Below are 19,412 nucleotides of genomic sequence, written 5' to 3'. Positions count from 1 at the left end.
TGCAGTTGTTTTCTGCATAATTTTCCAAAATAAGGTTTTAGCTTGAATATTCACTTAATCTTTATTCCGTTATATATAATGCCAAAGTACTGATTTTTTTCTTTAATAGGAGAAAATAATTAGAAGTTGTTTTATAGAATAGTAGCAGCTATTGCATGGGATTGATGTAGATTTTCATCTCAACCAGTCCCAAAGGGCTAGCTAGTGAGTTTATGTGATTACAGTGTGATTTGCAGCATGAAACTGTGTGGCACTGTCAGTGTAATGTGCCAGCTTGTCTTTCCCCTTCAGCCACAGCCTTGCCATGTGCTGCCCTTGTCTGTGCCCTACTTTTTCAGGGGGTCTCTGAGGGAGCTTCTCCACTGTTTTCCAGGGCACTTGAGGCTTGGGCAGGTTTCTGTGGTACTTTTTGGCAGAGCACTCATTAAGTGAGTTACTGGGCTGCAGTTAGTTGTTGGCTACAGATCTCAAAGGAGTAACAGTAATTTCAGCTCATACCAATTACTCTTCTCCCTTATTATCCCAAGATTTATGGGGAGGCAAATATCCACGTTCTATATTTCTGTAAGAGACTGAAGCAGTGTTTGAGCTCAGGTGTGAGTGTCCTTCTCACTTGATGATCTTAACTGTGGACATGTTTGGTGCTGCAGTTAAAGGTTATTAAAGACAATGGCATCTTGTACGGTTGAGCAATATTTAATTATAGAGTTCAGCTCCAAGTGTATGGAAAGACTGTGTTAAGCATCTTCCCTCCCAGCTTCTAAGTATGCTTATTCCATCCCACCAGAAATAACTCAGTGGTTTAGTAGTCCCATTAGTACTTTGGTTGACAACAAAAGTCTGAGCACAACTAACTGTAGGTTCTTCTATTGGTTTTATCAATAAAATGAAGTGTGGTCAAAGAAAGATTATGTCTCTCTTACACTGTTACTCTGTTGTTACCTGGACATTTCCAAAATTAGTGGGAGTACTGATGATCTGGACACTGCAGTAGCATGAGTTCTCCTGTGCCTGTTCAGTGTTACAAAGGGACTGTAAAGGTGTGAAGGCTGAGCTATCTTAGAGCAGAAGTGGAGAGGAGAGAAAAAGGAACACTACTGAAAGTTGCAAGACAAAATTGCAAATTGGTGAATTCCTCTTTTGATCTTCATCACTACAGTCAAGTTCCTACTTTCCATCTGTTTATTTCATTCATTTTCCTTTGCATCTTTCTTTTACAATTCTTCTAAAGCACATACACATATATTAAGTTCTGCCCTTCATTTATTCTTTTGTCATTGTTTCCATTTCACTTTCCCTGTGTTTCATTCCTGTATCTTTCTTGTTTAGACCAAGTGGAGGATCCAGCTGGCCGTAGCAGCCATGTAGGACCCTTCAGGAACCTGATGGTAAGTGCACGTGTGTACTTATACTCAGGCTTCCACCAGCTTCTGTGTTCAGAGGCATCTCCCCCCTCTTGCAGGCTTCTGCTCATTCCTGACCTCTGAAACAATAGGAAAGCAAAGGGACAGGCTTTGGGCTACTCATTGATACTCTTTATATCAGTAGATGATTGCGTTTTTGTTGGGAATCTGCAGGAAGAAAAATATGCAAATCTTTCAGGTTTATATGGATTTTAAAAGCACTTTAGGAACTCAGGGGAGAAAGTCTATCAAACAGCTGTTAAATGCCTTCAAAAGTTCCTAAACTCCAAATATATGGAAGCTGGGAGAGCATATCACTGAAGTATCACCTATTAGTCTGTTCCTAAATTCTCTTCCTGGTCACGTGCTGTTGAATGGTCAGGACCATGAAATTGTGCATCTGGGACAGTCACTGTCATGTTCGAGTACAGTGAATTCTTTGAACCTTCTCAAAGAAAGCTGCCACCTAGAAGATGAACAAACTAAAGCTGGTAAAGGAGCTCATCTGCAGTGGTTTGGTGTCTCTTTGATACGTGTCAGAAATTGATCTGACACATCTGAAATGTTGTCCTTGCACAAAAGTTTGTGCACTGTTCAGAGAAAGGGCAAGTCAGAATCCTCTCTTCAAATGCATCGGTGCTTAGGGGCCAAGAACTTGAGACATCTCCAGCTGTATCATGGAGCAGGTTACGTCATGAGCAAGTTGCATCTCTTTTTAGGACTGGCAAGAGAACTTGCAAATGATCTGCTTTCCATCAGTAGCATAAGGTATGTGACATAAGTACCTTGATTTTGTGTGAAAATCCGGCTATCGTAGTGATTTCTTAGATTATAATTGGATTTGAGGTACTATAAATTTTATATTCTTTCCCTGGATGACACTTTGAAACATATCTGCATGCTTTAGCACTTGTGATTTGTTTTGGTACCTTTTCATACTTTACCTCACCCTTGAAAGAGCACAGTATATTGCTGATATTGCTAGAAAAAGAATTAATTTGGTCTTGGTTTGAAGACTTTGACAATAACCTGTTGTTACGCTGAAATTCAGGGCTGCTGTAGAGTTAGATGCAGAATTCCCCTGTGACTTCATCTGCAATCCATTGGACACTGCACTGTGGGGGAAAAGGTGTCTCTGAGCATGGGCCATGTTTGGCAGGTGAGAGGGGCCTGTGCACCAACCTTTTCATTCTTGTTTCCAGTCTCACCTGTTGAGAGAGATAAATCAAGAACTTTCTTGGTTTTAGGTCAAGATACTGATAGTGGTCTTCAGATGGTAAGTGGTCTGCAAAAAGGCAGAGAGTTCTTATGGTTGTGGGAATTAGGTGTGATTTGTTTTGTCACTCATAAGGTGTATTGTGGTGCATGTTTGATTCCTAGGAATGTCTTGAAATCTTACATTTCCACCTTTTCCCTAGAAGTGGAACTGTTAGATTGTGTTACTGTACATTATCAGAGCAATATCAAGTGACTTGGGGGATACTTCTGGAAGCTTCTTTAATATCCTTCTTACTCAGATCTTGGTAGTGTTGGTTGTAATTATGAACATTAGAGGTGCTGATAAGAAAAAAATGGTGTTCAAATTGGACATTCAGTAGCCTGTCAGGTAAAGAAAGATGTGCTTAAACTTCCTTATGCCTGTGTGAACACCCAAATATGTGCTAAATCTTGTGACGTTGCAGGTGTTTGGTAATAAATGCAAAATTGAATGTTGCATTGTTCAAACAATCCGGTATCAGTCTTTTATGGCAGGTTAGACAGGGCATCATTACAATAATTGAGGATATTCAGAGAAAATTGAGAGTTCACATTGAGAAGGATGTGCATGTCTTTTCCAAATGTGACAAAAATTCAGTCTGAGTGACTATTGCCAGGTTATAAGACTAAAATCTGTTAAATTAGATGAGATATTATAAAAGGTTTATTATATACATAAAACTGAAATGGAATTTGAAATCTGAGCTCCTTGAGAGGAAATATAGATAATTATTTAGCTAGAATGTTCAAATCAAAACAAGTGTTTCCTTTTAAAGCTCAGGCTGTCTGAGCGGTTCTCTTGGGGGAGTGTGTGTACTTGGAACTTCTCAGTTTGAACAGAGGAACATTTTTTTAATAGACATTTCAGTTTCTTGGCTCAGGATGTGAAAAATATTTTCAAGGGGAAAAAAAGAAGGAATTTGTTGACAGGACTAAGACATGGAAGAATGTGCTTCTAACTAGGAAGTGGATTTAGGGCTGCAATGGACATTTCTGATCAGAGGGAATGGGCAGTGTGTTATGAAGTAGCATTTTGTGTGTTAAAGGGCGCAAAGGAGGAGTTTGGATTGCTGCTTCTGGACAGTTCTTCCCAAGAGTTGTGTTTAGAACAGTGGATTTCAGTGGTGTTTTCTGTATTCTGTGTGGAGAGTACAGTCTGCAGTGAAGTGAATCAGAAACCCATAAACTTTCATTTGTTATTCCACACTCATTACTGTGATTTCTGTATGTTACAGGCCTGAATCTATAAGATTAATGGCAAAAATTAGCAGTACTTCGTAGTGCAGTGGAAAATGAAGTTTTCAGTGTGTTTACATCTTACAGAACTGGTCAGGTCTTTGTGTTCATCATCCTCTGCAACTAATTCATGCTGCTTCATTTTGCTTACAGAAAGTGATAATTTGAAAGTGGTGTTTGTGTCAGGACCCAGCGAAGTACCTTCATCGTTTGCTGTTACCCACTTTTGTCTCATTTGGTCATGGCCTTTGCCATATTGGTCAAGCTCATGGTGCTTTCAATCTTCTTATGATGTTATTCATTGCTTTTATCGTAACTCTCCTCATCATTCAGAATGTTTATACAACTAGAATAAACCTCTGTGGCTTTCTGCTTTGTAAGGTCTTCCAATTAACATTAAAGATTAATAGCATATGAGGAGATTTTCTATTTTCCGTATACTTCTGGAGATTTTCTGTCTTCCATAAACTATAGGAATTTAGTGGCCATATTAAGGCATTGGGTAACTGTGTGATGTGAGCTGCTTAACCCTGAACGGGTAGTTTGTTCTTGCTTAGGAAGTGAGGAAACTATTCCAGTGTCTGGAGGTTTTTACCTGAATGCTGTCTGTTCTCCTAATCAGTCATTTGTTTTCCTCAGGAAAGCAGGGTCTCTACAGGAGTTTGTTATACTCCAAACAAAACAAACCAAAAGGGTTGAAATCTGCCATTCATATATGACAAGTAAAAATTGTTGAGCAGGAATAATAAATGCTTTTTTCTCCCCAGGAAAGAAGAAGACTCAGGAAGGTAAAAACAAGGGAAAGAAGGCAGCAGATACAAAACAGAAAAAGACTGATTTGGATTCTACTTCTGCAGATATGAGGGATTCTAAGGAGGGTGAGTTCTCAAGTGTCTTATTTTTTCTTTCTGTTAACCTTTTTGAATCAAAGGATTGTCATGTTTAGTACATTAGCAGGTTATCTTACAGTAGCAAAGTGAATATGTTTGTAGTGTTTACCCCAATTGTTTTACTAGTTAGGAACTTGGCTTTTAGAAGCCTGTCATTGAATGTACAACTCTGACGACAGGAAAAACTAATGTGCTGCAAAATTTAGACGTAAACCCAAACTCCTTAGAAGATACTAGCAGAACAAAGTCCTTACTCTCGCGTCTTTGGAGCTTAGTTATATGGTTATTATTTATTGCTCTTTAACGTACCCACTTAAGCAACACTGTGGGGATTAGCAGCAAAGGTGTTTTCCCAGAATCATCACAGAATCACAGAACATTTTGGGTTGGAAGGGACCTTAAAGCTTATCTTCTTCCAGTCCCCCACCATGGGCTGGGACAGCTTTCACTAGACAAGATTGCTCAGAGCCCCATCCATCCTGGCCTCATTTTCTTCAGCAGTGGGTATACCTGACAACAGATAGGTAGAACTTTCATGCAGAGGTGAAAACATCCATCCACAGGAGTAAATAAATGAGAAGTGGTGGTATTGCATTGGGTCAGAAATGTTGGATATGTTGTGCTAGAAGAAAAAGGAGAAGAAAGGTGTAGCATATCCTGAAGTGTTTGGTAAAAATATCTCATGCATTTCTGTATTACATTCTTGTGTTCCAGGTCATAAAGAGGAAGATGAAACGCCTTCTGTTTCTGCTGTGCTGTCTCTGGAACAAACAGCTGTGATTCAGGAAATGGTAAATCAAGATGTACTTCCAAAGCTGATGATCCCCAGTCCGACCAATGATCCACAAGTGGTAACTGAAGACAAACAAGGAGAAGCAATAAACTGTGCATCAGATGATTTAGATGATGACGAAGAGGAGGATGAAGATGAGGAAGACGAAGAGGAGATAGAAGACACCAATATGCCTAAAGAAAATGCTGAAATGCCTTTGATTTGTGAAGAAAAGTTGGACTCCATGGAAAGAACAAAGAGTACATCAGAGGAATCTCCAGAAAACTCTCCAAAGAAAAAGCTTGTGGTGAAAATTCCAAAAGCACAGGGGGAATCCAACGGTGATGTACAGGAAACGTTCATGTTTCCCTGCCAGCACTGTGAGAGGAAATTCACAACGAAGCAAGGACTCGAGCGCCACATGCACATCCACATCTCCACCCTGAGCCACGCGTTCAAGTGCCGGTACTGCGGGAAAGCCTTCGGCACTCAGATCAACAGGCGGAGGCACGAGCGACGCCACGAGGCCGGGCCCAAACGGAAACCATTCCTGACACTGACCTCCTCACAGCACTTGGATAATGTTGCCGATAACCAAGTGATTGTGGATGATGGTCTTAAAGATGACCTGAATGTTTCCAGTCTTGTGCAAGACTCTGTTGTCTTGGATTCTGAGAAAGTTTCCCAGGAAATGTCAAACTCCGGGTTTGCTGAGGAAAATAAAGAGCCCAAAGAATTGCATCCGTGCAAATACTGCAAAAAGGTTTTTGGTACTCACACCAACATGAGGAGGCATCAGCGGAGGGTTCACGAGCGCCATCTCATTCCCAAAGGTGTCAGAAGAAAAGGGTTTTATACTGAAGAGCCTCCTCTCCCGACAGAGCCAGCCCCAGCAGTCCAGAGTGTGTATGTAGCAAGCACAGAAATAGAAGAGGAAGGTGAAGGAGATGATGTCTATCTTATGGATATATCCAGCAATATCTCTGAAAATTTAAATTACTACATTGATGGTAAAATTCAGTCCAACAGCAGCACTAGCAATTGTGACGTGATTCAGATGGAGTCCAACTCCGCAGACCTGTATGGATTGAATTGTATAATCAGTCCGGTCACAGTGGAAATTTCCTCAAATTTAAAGGTTACACAAACACTTGTGAATGAACCTCCTAAGGAACCCTCTAGCAGTGGGAGCAGTGAATCCAAAAAGAGAAGAACTGCCAGCCCTCCTCTTGTACCAAAAATAAAAACCGAAATAGACCCAGAACCTATAACTCCTACTAGTTCTTTAAATCTTCCTCTTAGCATTTCAACAGAAAGCTTACCTTTCCATAAAGAAAAAGGGGTTTATTTGTCATCAAAATTAAAGCAGCTTCTTCAGACACAGGACGATAAGAAGATAACTCCATCAAGTGAAATCCCTAAAATAGGACCTTCTGTTACGTCATCGCCTATTTTGCCTCCAGTATCCAGCAGATTTAAAAGAAGGACCAGCTCTCCTCCCAGTTCTCCGCAGCACAGTCCAGTGCTTCGAGACTTTGTCAAATCAGGGGAGGGGAAAACTGTGTGGAATGACAATATTCGGAGTTCAAAAATGCCAAAGTTAGAAAGCCACAGCAACTCACCTGCTTGGAGCTTGACTGGAAGGGAGGACAAAGAGACTTTGAGCCCTCTTTGCTTTGAAGAATATAAAATATCGAAAGACTGGACAGCAGCTCCGACTTTTGGCAGCGTGTGCAACCAGCAGCCACTGGATTTATCCAGTGGTATGAAGCAAAGGTCTGATGTCAAAAGCAAGACTCAGGTTCCCTGGGAATCCGTTTTAGATCTAAGTGTGCATAAGAAGCCTTGCAGCGATGCTGAAATTCGGGAATACAAAGAAAACTGCGGCCAGCCGACGTGCAGCGGTGTTAAGAAGAAGAAACCCACCACCTGCATGTTGCAGAAGGTTCTGCTGAACGAGTATAATGGGACAGATGCAGCCCCAGACAGTGCCCTGGGCACGGACAGTGCCGCCAGCCCCCGCCAGGCCCCGGAGCCTCAGGCAGAGCCCGAGGTGGATCCCGCTCTCTCGGCGGCGCCTTCCACCGACGCTCAGCCCCTCAGCTCTGCCGCCTCCCCTGTGCCACAGGCGCCTGCTGCACCTGCCGTGTGCCAGCTGCCTCCACTGCTAACGCCCACCAACCCCCCGTCCCCGCCACCCTGCCCGCCCGTGCTGACAGTGGCCACCTCACCTCCCCCCCTGCTCCCAACCATGCCCTTACCCATCCCAGATGTCTCTGCCAGTGCCACTAACACCTCCTCCTGTCCCTCGCCGCTCTCCAACACTACCACCCAGTCCCCACTACCAGTTCTCTCACCTACAGTTTCTCCCTCTCCATCCCCCGTCCCTTCTGTTGAACCTCTTATTTCTGCTGCTTCACCTGGCCCTCCTACACTGTCTTCCTCGTCTTCTTCCTCCTCTTCCTCCTCTTTCTCATCCTCTTCCTCCTCATCGTCTCCATCTCCACCTCCCCTTTCTGTAGTTTCTTCCGTTGTTTCCTCTGCTGATAACCTTGAAAGTTCTCTCCCAATAATCAAACAGGAAGAAGCTGAAAGCGAGCAGCAGAAAGCAAGAGAAGATCCTCGTACTTCCAATGAATCAGGAGTAGTGCAGGAAACGTTCAACAAGAGCTTTGTGTGCAATGTCTGTGAATCACCTTTTCTTTCCATTAAAGACCTAACGAAGCATTTATCCATTCATGCTGAAGAATGGCCCTTCAAATGTGAATTCTGTGTACAGCTTTTTAGGGATAAAACAGACTTGTCGGAACATCGCTTTCTGCTTCATGGAGTAGGGAATATCTTTGTTTGTTCAGTGTGTAAAAAGGAATTTGCTTTTTTGTGCAATTTGCAACAGCATCAGCGGGATCTCCATCCAGACAAAGAGTGCACACATCATGAGTTTGAAAGTGGGACTTTGAGACCCCAGAATTTTACTGACCCCAGTAAGGCGAATGCCGAGCACATGCAGAGCCTGCCAGAAGATTCTTTGGAACCTTCGAAAGAGGAGGAAGATGAGATCTAAATGATTTCTTCTGAAGAGCTTTATACTACTATAAAATAATGGCCTCTGGAGTGAAATCTAAAGATCCAGATGTTCGTATGGGCCTCAATCAACACTACCCAAGCTTTAAACCACCTCCGTTCCAGTATCACCATCGTAATCCTATGGGTATTGGAGTTACTGCAACAAACTTCACAACCCACAATATCCCACAGACTTTTACTACTGCCATTCGATGCACAAAATGTGGAAAAAGTGTTGATAACATGCCTGAGTTACACAAACACATACTGGCCTGTGCGTCTGCTAGTGATAAAAAGAGATACACGCCTAAAAAAAACCCAGTACCCCTCAAACAGACAGTGCAGCCTAAGAATGGCGTGGTGGTTATTGCTGGGCCTGGGAAGAACGCCTTCAGACGAATGGGTCAGCCTAAGAGACTCAATTTCAATGTTGAGATTAGCAAAATGTCCTCCAATAAACTAAAAATTAGTGCATTGAAAAAGAAAAACCAGCTTGTCCAGAAAGCTATCCTGCAAAAAAAGAAATCTGCCCAGCAGAAGGCAGAACTGAAAAATAACCCATCTGAGACGGACTCTCACATCTGCCCCTACTGTAACAGAGAGTTCACTTACATTGGGAGTTTGAACAAACATGCATCATACAGCTGCCCCAAAAAACCCATCTCTCCCTCCTCCAAAAAGAATTCTTCCAAAAAAAGTGCAGCTTCTTCACCTGCAAACAGTGACAAAGGCAGCAACCAGCGCAGGCGGACAGCAGATGCAGAAATCAAAATGCAGAGCACTCAGCCTCACCTGGGCAAAACAAGAGCACGAACCTCAGGACCTGCACAGCTCCAGCTCCCCTCTGCCTCCTTCAAGTCCAAACAAAATGTTAAATTTGTACCTTCCATGCGATCTAAAAAGCCAAATTCATCTTCATCGTTGAGGAACTCTAGTCCTGTAAGAGTGTCTAAAATGTCCCATGTTGATGGGAAAAAAACTAAGGTGGTTTCTAAAAACAATTCCTCTGGAATCTCCAGCAAAGCGTCCCGGAAATTGCACGTCAGAATACAAAGGAATAATAAAGCTGTTTTGCCAAGTAAATCGGCTGTGGCGAGTAAGAAAAAGGCAGACAGGTTCAGTGTAAAATCTAGAGAGAGGATTGGAGGACCAATCACACGGAGCCTGCAGCAGGCAGCAAATGCAGAGGCAGCAGAAAACAAAAGAGATGAAAGCAGTACAAAGCAAGAACTTAAAGACTTCAGGTAAGCATTTGATTTGAAGTTGAAACAACCCAGGAACATGTTGCTTGCTGTTTTGCCAATTTTCTTGGGTTTTTTTTTTTTCTTCCTTTTTTTTTTTTTTTTGAGTTTCTCATGCTTAAATAAAAAAAACCCAACACAAACCCTTGCATTTCCTAAAACATGGATGAGCAGCTTACTGATGCTGAGGTATGATGTACATACTTGATGCATTTTGTCATGTCATGAAATAATACACGGTTTGTATAGAGAATGTCTTTAATTATAAACTGAATTGAAAACTCTGGAAAAATAATGTCAATACCTGAGTGCGAATAAAGTTAATGTCATTAAACTCAATGTTATTGGAGACACTGACCTTGTATTTGGTATCTGACATTTGAGGTACCCCAGAATCGTTCTAGATTTATTTATGGCGGTTCACTAAGTTAAACATGACTGCATTCTTTACTTACTAAAATAACTTGCTTTGGTTTGTAATAAAAAGCATTCTCTGCATATATATATATAGATATATATAAAAGAAACAAACCATGACCAAATACTTCAAAAATGTATGTGCATACAGACTGAGATCATTAAATACTTAATATAAGGGAAATAGACATGTAAGAAAAGTTACATGAACATGTAAATTTGTTAGAAGTATCATGCTTTTATGTTTCGCTATAAAATTTTATAATTAAAGTTCTATTTCTTTTTGAGAAGAAGCATTTTAATCACAAGAAAGGGTAATCCTTCAATAAATAAATAAAAATCTTAATCTACGTGCCTGAGTCCCGATTTACGTCTTCATGTAGTCTCTCAAATCAATAGTATATTTTGCACAGTGTTTATAACCTTTGTTACCTTGCTCCTGCCCTGTTTTTCTTGGAAACAGGCGTCTGATTTGCTGAGGAACTTTCACAAAGCTCACTGGTAATTAAGAGTTGTTTTGGGGTTGGTAATTGCAGCGCCTGGCTGTGATTAACACCAGATTTGGGGCCAAGGGTAGGGTTTTTTAGTCAAAGTCATTGCTAGAGGAGGAGGGGGAGGAACTGGCAGCCTCTGTCAGAACAAGTAGAGCAGGATCTGTTCATTGTCAAAATCCAAACTGTTCACAGCTTATGTGTCTTACAGTGAAGATCTCCAAGGTGCAAATAGTGAGGAAATACTGCATAAAGTAAAGGTTCAATATAGCAGAATTATTCCCAAGTGCTAGAGGGGAATTTGACTTTAAATAGTCCATACCCAAATTAGGATATGTTGAAGGAGAAAAATGTTATTGGAATTTGGAGACTAATGGTGTAAAAATGCCTTTTAGGAATAAGAAATGTCTACCAGGCCTATTCCCTTGGGGACATAAACATCTTCATGCTAATTCTCATCAGCTGCTCTCTCAGTTATGTGTGAAACTGTATTTAAACGATGCCAGAACAGATCAGTAGAATAAGAAGCCAAAACACCACATCTTTCCATCTAAATGAATCATTTGACCTTAGGCAAAATAACCAAGTACTTGGAAACGGGTGCATATGGGAATTGTTTAGTAGTATTTGGGGAAATAACAATTGACCTGGGGTAAGGTTTCCTTGGCTGGCTCAAATACCATTGATTTACTTTGGCTGCTTTGGAGTCTTTCTCGGTTTAACAAATAGTTACATTAGGGAATTATTTTTGTCTCTGAAGTAACTTTCATAAATCTATTTTGTGTAGTCAACTTCTTTTTATATCAGTTATATAGTATGAAGAATTTTCCTGCCTTCATACACTAATATCAGCACAGTTTAACTCTGATTCTACTCTATGTAGGCACTGTTGGGTTTTGATTTTTTTTCCCCAGGAAATCTTAATATTTTTGCAAGACTTGCTTTATGTATATTTGTCCGCAAGTTTGTTCTTCACCTTTCAGTTTTTCTCTGTAAACATACTTGTTCACAAATTGTTTTGTCATTTATCTTCAGTTTTTTGTTTTGTTTTGTTTTTTTAATTTCTATTTTCTAGGAATCTCCTGTAAAAACAAAACAAAATATCTTTTAATGCCATGGTAGAGCTGTTGCATGCTCCTCTTAGGATAAGCACTACGCCAAGGGATGTGAAATCCAAGCTTGCGAAACCCGCAGAAGCTGAGTCACAGCCATAAAATTGCCTGCAGGCTTCTTGCTCGTGCTCAGTGTCAGGCCTAGATTTTCTTACTTTGTGCTTGACACACGCAGGATGATTCAGATGAGAGTGAAGGGTCCTCATAGGAATGGAACCCCACAGGAAATCCTCAAAAGAAATAGTTTGATTAACCAAACCAAATCTTTTTCTCTTGATTTTGTCCATACCTTCACGGATGGTGTTGGACAGTTCAGTTTCTGTGCTTGGCAAAGCAGGTTCCTTCAGCCTGTCCAGAAATCAGTGTAGATTCAGGGCCAACAATTGCTGCACTCCCAAGTATTTTTGTCATGCATTAGGTCTCTTAAAGCCTTTTGTCTCAGTGAGGCAGTAGAGGCCAACCTAGCAGGCAGAATTCCCTTCTCACCTTCTCCTCACTTTCTGAGTCTTAGATGTCCAGTACACAATGGAAAAAAAGCCTGATTTGGATGTTTTATGAATTTTCCAAGTTCTTACTTACACATGCAAGTAAAACTTTGTATAGCAGTGATGAATTTCTAAACACCAGATATATATAAAAATGCAGTGTATCTTTTTATGGATAGGAAGGCTAGAGCAGGGCTGCAGACCTGCATATTTTGAAAATGAAATATATAATTATTCTAAAGGGTTGTACACCTCTAATTTAAGACAATGAATTGGTCTATTGTTCATAACAGCTTTTTATGGAAATACTGTTTGTCACGTGTTCATAGAGCTTTCACAATTAATGACAGAATGGATGGAAAGTGACTAGTTTCTTTATGCAGACACCCTTTTTATTTTTTGTTCTTAAAAAGTAATCTACCTCTTTAAAATTTGTAGTTTAATACTTGTTTGGTGATTTTGTGCCACTTTAACTTTCACTTTCACTATCATTCCCATTTTGTTACATTTCTGTTATGGGGACTTTATGTTGAAATATTGTATAAAGCATTTGTAGCAAGTTTAAAAAAAATAAAATATTTAAAATTATTTAAATTGTTTTGGACACTTCAATTGTACTATATGTGATTTACATTTTACATTAATTTCATTTTGTTTTCATTTTGGGTTGTTGATCTTGGAGCATGTTCCTGTACTAAAGTTTGCTGTTAGTTATATTGTTTCTTCTATTGGAGAGTGATATAAAGACTATTCTAATGAAAATATTAAAAATTGCAATTTGACATAAAAACGGGGTTGTCCTTGCTTTTGAACGCTGTAGCCTTGCTGGAGAGCTGTAAATGCAGGTAAGAAATTGAAGAGGGAATTTCCTCCTCCACGTGCCATCCGTCCTGTGCTGGGAGTTCCAGTCATAGCTGCGGGTCCCTGGTGGTGCAAGGACTTAATGACCAGCTAGATGGAACTGTCGTGACACATTTCCTCAAACCAATAAAGTAAAACTTTTTAAAAACTTGGGGGAAACTTGCCTTTTGTGTGGAAAGCTGGTGGTGTGCCAGGGAAAATGCAGCAATGGACATTTAGGAGTTGTTAAAATGTGCTTGCATCCTTCAGTTGTGTCCCCCGGTTCAGTGGCCGCTTCTGACTTAGCTTGAGGATTTTAGGTTTTAATTGTGGACACAGCTAATAAATTTAAACTTTAAAGGAAAATGGCATACAGTATTTCAACTTCTGATACTATAGTTTTCTGGTTTTTCTGATACTATAGTTTTCTATTTTTATATACTTGTTAAATCGTTCAATAAAAAATACATGCAAAGATTTTTTGGCTGTTGAGGATTTGGGAATGTTGTATTCCACCCCCAAGCTGTGTGTTCTGCCTCTTGCATTATAGCTGCAAGCATCTGTGTCCATATTAGTGTGGCAGTGGGGTGGAATAATGTGACATTGATAAGGCTAAACAGCATTACAGCAGCCAGTTCCTTCACATGCTCCCTCCTAATCCAGTAGTAAGTTACTCTTTTCTGCAGTTGTCTATTCAAATTAATGCTTCTGTCTGAGTAAGACTTTGGTAAGAACTCCCAGTTCTTTTTTTCATGTGGGATGTCACGCCTTGGACGTGTTCTCTCCATAACAACATTTTCTGTGAATTTGAACTGCTGGGGGAAGATCTGGTGGAATGATGCAGTGGTTCCAGCATTGTTCATGGACTGTTGCAGTTTGGGATTTGCACCACAGTGGAGGAGGTGAATCCTTAGTCTACTTCCAGCAGCAGTTACACCAAGAGATGAGAGGAAGCCACAGTGAAGGTTTTCAGTCTTCATTAGGTTTTACTATATTTACCCAAGGGAAGAAAACATTGTTTTACATACCCAGTGTTGTATTTGGATGTTTATAAGAAAAAGGAAACGTGAAGAAAAGTGAAAACTCATAGTTTTGAGATTGCTGAGGATGGGACATAAACTTGATTCATTGTTTCAAATCTTTTACTGACAAAGGAAATACCCGTTGGTGTTTGCTCTTGTTGCAGTCTGGGTATTTCAGTCGCCTTGTAAGGATTTATGAGCCATGTCTAGCATTGAACTGATGGTGAGTAAACTCATTCTCTAATACCAAGGCAGAAATCCTCTTGCCATTTTCTGTGCCATGATGTTAAATCCTGTTGGGTGCTGAGGATGTGCCACACTGAGATGTTCACCTGTGTTTACCAGTTGGATCAGGGAAGTGCTGGGCGATGGAGATCTCCAAATGAGAGAGGATCATCAAAGAGTTTCAGTCCTAAGTAGGTGACTCATCACAAATAGAAATGTGCAGGTTTCAGGTTTCAATATTGCTGTTGCATCTCATCTGCATAATTGAATTTCTCTGGCTTTTATAGCCGCCTCTGTATGATCTGAAGCAACAATAAAGCTGTAACAGTGCCCACAAAGTGCTGACACGTCTTGAAATGCATCCAGACAGGCAATGAAAACAATTAAACTTGTCCTGTTTACAGAGACCAAGTGACACGCTGGGCGAGATCAAATGAGTGTCAGTTTAATAAAAACATGGATGCTGGAGTTGTGGAGACAGGAGATCTGACAGGTTGTGTTTACTTTTTTTTGTTTTCCATTTTCCAGTTTGCTGGAAGGCATGGGAACCAGCTTGTGGCAGCAGCTGTCTGAGCTGTGTTCAGTCCTAGGTGTTAGTGCCAGTCCAGGGGATGCAGCCAGGCCCCTCCTGCTCTGCAAGCTCCTCAGCCCTGGTGGAAGCTGCCCAAGGGGCTTAAGGCTCTGGGCTGTTTCTGGTTCTCTGGTTTGTATTGCGAGACACTTAAAAATACAGTTTGGTTCCTGATTTTCTTTGGGGAGATGTCATAGAGTTTGGTGTCTAAATGTTCAATATTGAATGCAAATAGGAATAGCATTCACTTCATTTACTGTGGTTTGTGACTTCATTTCCAAAATTACGGGCTCAGCTCCGGCTTTCTACTCGAGTTGGGTTTAGCCAAGGAGCTGAATTGCTACAGACAAACAAACAGCTTGTGAATGACCTTAAAAAGAGAACTTAGAGGACCTTACATACTATTTCTGGCTTTTATTTACTGAATGTGTCACATGATATTGTAGTTCTGCTCCTGATGAAAAGGAGCTAAACAATAGATTTTGAACAACAAGTCCATGCTGGTTTGGAGCTGAGCTTTTGTGGTAAGTCTATGATGAGAGAGGGGTGAACTTCCATATCTATTTAATTAAACTGTAAAAAATAGCTGCTTTCTAATGGAAAAAGGATGCACCTTCCAGTACTTTGTAAGAGCAGGATGGTGAGGAAAATATATCTGTTTCAGAGCAAGATGCTAATAAAACACTCTGAAGTAAGGCATGATAAAAGTGTACAGTTAATGGTCCATTGTACACATCAAATGAGAGAGTCAGAACTTTATTATTATTGAATGTTATTAGAGGGATCTTTTTTCCATGTGTATGAATGAGTTGCTGTTATTTCCTAAGCTTTGTTTGGGATCTCTTTTTTTTTAAATTTAAGTAATGTCTTACGATATTTTCTGAATGAAATGAATACTAAGCAGCAGGAGTTGGTGGCTCTTTGTGCCCATCAGTTACAGTCAGGCAAGGGTTAGATGTTTCAAATGCAAGTAGATTGTTAGAGAGGGGCTGGGTGTAAAGCATCCAGTGTCTAACCCGAGATGACTGACAGAACACAGCACCAGGATTCCTGTGCTGCCTCTGCACCAGTCCCAGGCACTAACTACTTCTGACCCTCTTCCTTAGTAAAGTGGAAGCCACTGAGTCACCTCAGTGCTGCTTCCCACACATACTTCATCCCTCTCCGTTCTCATTTGGCTGCACCTTCTCTTAGTAAGTTTTCAGAAATGGTTTTGGTAGATCGTACTTTCAGAGCATTCCTTGGGAAAAGAGCACTGAAGTACTGCTTTCTGTTTTTCTCAGATACAAGGCAGTAAAACTGAGACTCAAAGGGAAGCTTGAGTAAGTATCAAGTTGGAGGGAGGCTTTTTCTTAGGAGATAGGTAACTGCTTCATTTTCCTAATTTATTCAAAGCTGGAGTAGTTAATGAAACAATCTAATCAGCAACGTGCACTTTGTTTGTGTATATATCTCTCTTGTTTAATTTTTAAAGACTTTTATGTTTCATGAGCCAAACGGGATCTCTTGAGTCATGTTTTGGATGACGGTACTCCCAGAAACTGCCAGAGGGTTGTGAGAAATGCCTTTGGTTATTCAGCAGGTGATGTTCCATTTCTCTGAAGTACAAGACTCAGTGTTCAGTCATTCAAGGTGGTCTGGCACACAGCAGGTGAGCAGCAAAACTGGGACTTGCACCACTCAATGTCCTGTGTCAGTCAAAAAGTAATTCTATCTGAGCCCGTTACAGCAAAGCCTGCCTTGTTTCCAGCTGAGGGAGCTGGAGGGGGCTCAGCCTGGAGAAAAGGATGCTCAGGGGGGACAGTCTCTCTCTACAGCTCCCTGACAGGAGGGTGTAGCCAGGTGGGACGTGGGCTCTGCTCCCAGGGAACAAGGGACAGGACAGGAGGAAGTGGCCACAGACTGTTCCAGAGGCTGCCCAGGGACGTGGTGGAGTCCCCATCCCGGAGGTGCCCAGGGAACACCTGGATGTGACACTCGGTGCTCTGGGCTGGGTGACAAGGTGGGGATTGGTCACAGGTTGGGCTCGATGGCCTTGGAGGTCTTTTCCACCCTCAGTGAGTCTGTGAGCACTTTGCTGTGATCAGGCAATGCTGCTCAGCGAAGTTAAATGCCTGTGGTAAGGTAAATGGAAGGACTTTTCCAGGGCAGTGATTTTGTTGGGAATGCAGAGGATGCTTTTCCTGCTCAGGGCATCTGAAGGCTCATTCCCACATACAGACCGTGTGTGCAGAGCCCCCAGCCGTGACTCAGTGGGGAATTTATGTAGTGTTTCCTTTAGGTGTCAAGATCTTTGCTAAACATTGCAGTGTGGAAGGAGGTGGGAAGATGAGAAATTATGAATTCTTACATCACTGAGTTGCTTTGAAGAGTTTTCACACTCAAACTCCACTGTCACTGGAACTTAAAGTTGTGTTCTGCATTCATTATGGCAAATTCAGTATGTCACTAATCTACCTTTTCAAATCAAAAGCACACTTTGTTCTGTGGTTTTTGATGTAATGAGATGTGCAGGACTGAGGGCTCATCCTTCTGCTGCTGCCCTCCAGCAGTCCTTCAGAACTCTTTTGGTGTCACCATTTCTCTATCAATCTAAATAAAATCACCTACAGTGTTCCCTATGTGGGATGAAAGTTTTCTCATTCTGTTAGGAATGTGATCCAGTAAATACAAACTTTATTAAATCTCATTACCTACAGTATAGAAGAAGAGTTTGAGTACTTCTATTTTTAATCCAAAATTGTTCACCTTTAGGCTTGCAAAATCCTCTGTGCTGCTTTAAAAGGGCAGGAAGATACATCTAAATGTATAGGTTTACACCAGGATTTCTTAAGTGATTAAGACTAATCTCTAAGCTCAACCTGAAGTACCTTCAAGGCAACATTCTCTGAAGGAGCTCAGAAGCTATCTCAGTGCTGAATTCCTTTTCAAATGGCTACTTTAGGTCACTGGTTGCTCTTGAAAAAATAGTTCTATTTAAGTAAAATGGTGCTGATACATCAATTTTAGAGTCTCCCAGGTGAGCTGTAGACATGGTGTGAGTTTTTTTTCCAGCAGTTCTTGCTGTTGGTGTTCATCACCACAGTTCTTTGTGATCCACGGGGAGTGGAACTGAGCCAACAATGAAGAAACTGAAACTGTAGAGCACGTGTGAAACAAAGCAATTTTTGAGTTCTTGTGGGGCAGCAATGCTGCTTTAAAGGATTAAGTTCTTTGAAGCACTGTGGCTGGAGAGTGCTGTTAGATGTCTTCTTGGAAGTCAAGAATGCAAAGGATGTCATGAACAGGTTTTTCCAGTTTAGATTCATGAAAGGCCTGACCATAATATTCATGTTCTGGCCATGTGAAGGAAAGATAAAATCCTGACGTTCTCCAGCTCTTTCCCTGCTTTCATGAATAAACACACCTAAGTCTCCAAATAGCCACAGTACAGCACATTGAGATCCTTTTTGCTTTCTGCTGCTTCCCCATTTTCTACATTTTCTAGTGCATGAAGACTTTGCCATAGAAGAGAGAAAGACATCTCTTTCAACAAAATTCTATCCCATAAACCTTTTTGTCGTGATGAATACGTTGTTTCACTGAAACAGACAAACGAAGGTCTTTTCCTTAGTGGTTGATGGGGTTTTTTATGTTCTTCCAGGTCCTTGTTTTGTGTATTTACTTTCCTTTTAAACAATATACTGCTGCCAGAGAGTACATTTCAGCCAGGGTAACAGCACTGGTTTAATCTGTGAGCAGAAAGCCCAGAAATGGCATTTATCATCCCCTGAACCCTCTTGCTTCCATTCTGGCCTGTGAAATCACTCAGCGTAAATCTGCAAAAGCATGAATTTGGGCTTAAATATCCACATCTCTGGTGTTTTTTTTGGGTTTTTTTTTTTTTTTTTTTTTTTGCTAGGCAGTCAATGATTTGTGTCAGCTTAGCTATTCTTTAATTAAAAGTAGGAAACAGTTGATAGAATATATTCCTGGCATGCTTACTGTTAAACATAATGTGGAATGCTTGTGTGTCTGAAACTTTGGAGCATATCCTTGGGGTTATTTTAGATTATAGAGTATAATCCTTGCAGGAAAAAAAAAAAACAACCAAACCTGCTTTAATTGAGGTAAAAATGTGAACCTAAATCACCTGAATTTTTACCATATGCTGCCATGACTTTGTTCACTGAATTTCCCTGGTGGGACTGGCAGCCACCTCAGATCTCTCCAGCCTTCATGCTCACAAATACCATGGCTTATTTTTCTGGGACATTTCTAGAGAATTAAACTAGCAACCCAGGAGAATGCTAATTGCAGAAGTGTGGTAGAAGACAAGCTAATTTGAATAAAAAATACCAAATGTATTTCGGGAATGTCTGAGGGAAGGGAGTGTGCCAGGATT

The 19,412-nt window shown here is 40.9% G+C and overlaps 1 protein-coding gene across 1 annotated transcript in view; it reads left to right on the top strand.

Moving 5' to 3' along the window:
* Window positions 1-13,160, top strand: part of PRDM2 (PR/SET domain 2) — a 45,506-nt gene extending 32,346 nt beyond the window's left edge. Inside the window, 4 exon segments of the mRNA XM_066334307.1 lie at window positions 4,664-4,774; window positions 5,501-8,650; window positions 8,653-9,868; window positions 11,849-13,160. Coding sequence (XP_066190404.1) covers window positions 4,664-4,774; window positions 5,501-8,650; window positions 8,653-9,868; window positions 11,849-11,861 — 4,490 coding nt within the window. The 3' untranslated portion in view covers window positions 11,862-13,160.
* Window positions 13,161-19,412: the final 6,252 nt, after the last annotated feature.

The sequence above is a fragment of the Sylvia atricapilla genome, chromosome 22 (assembly GCF_009819655.1).
Source record: "Sylvia atricapilla isolate bSylAtr1 chromosome 22, bSylAtr1.pri, whole genome shotgun sequence".
In the NCBI taxonomy this organism is placed as follows: domain Eukaryota; kingdom Metazoa; phylum Chordata; class Aves; order Passeriformes; family Sylviidae; genus Sylvia; species Sylvia atricapilla.
The sequence above is the reverse complement of the archived record's forward strand: the minus strand, read 5'-3'. Positions and strand labels throughout refer to the sequence as shown.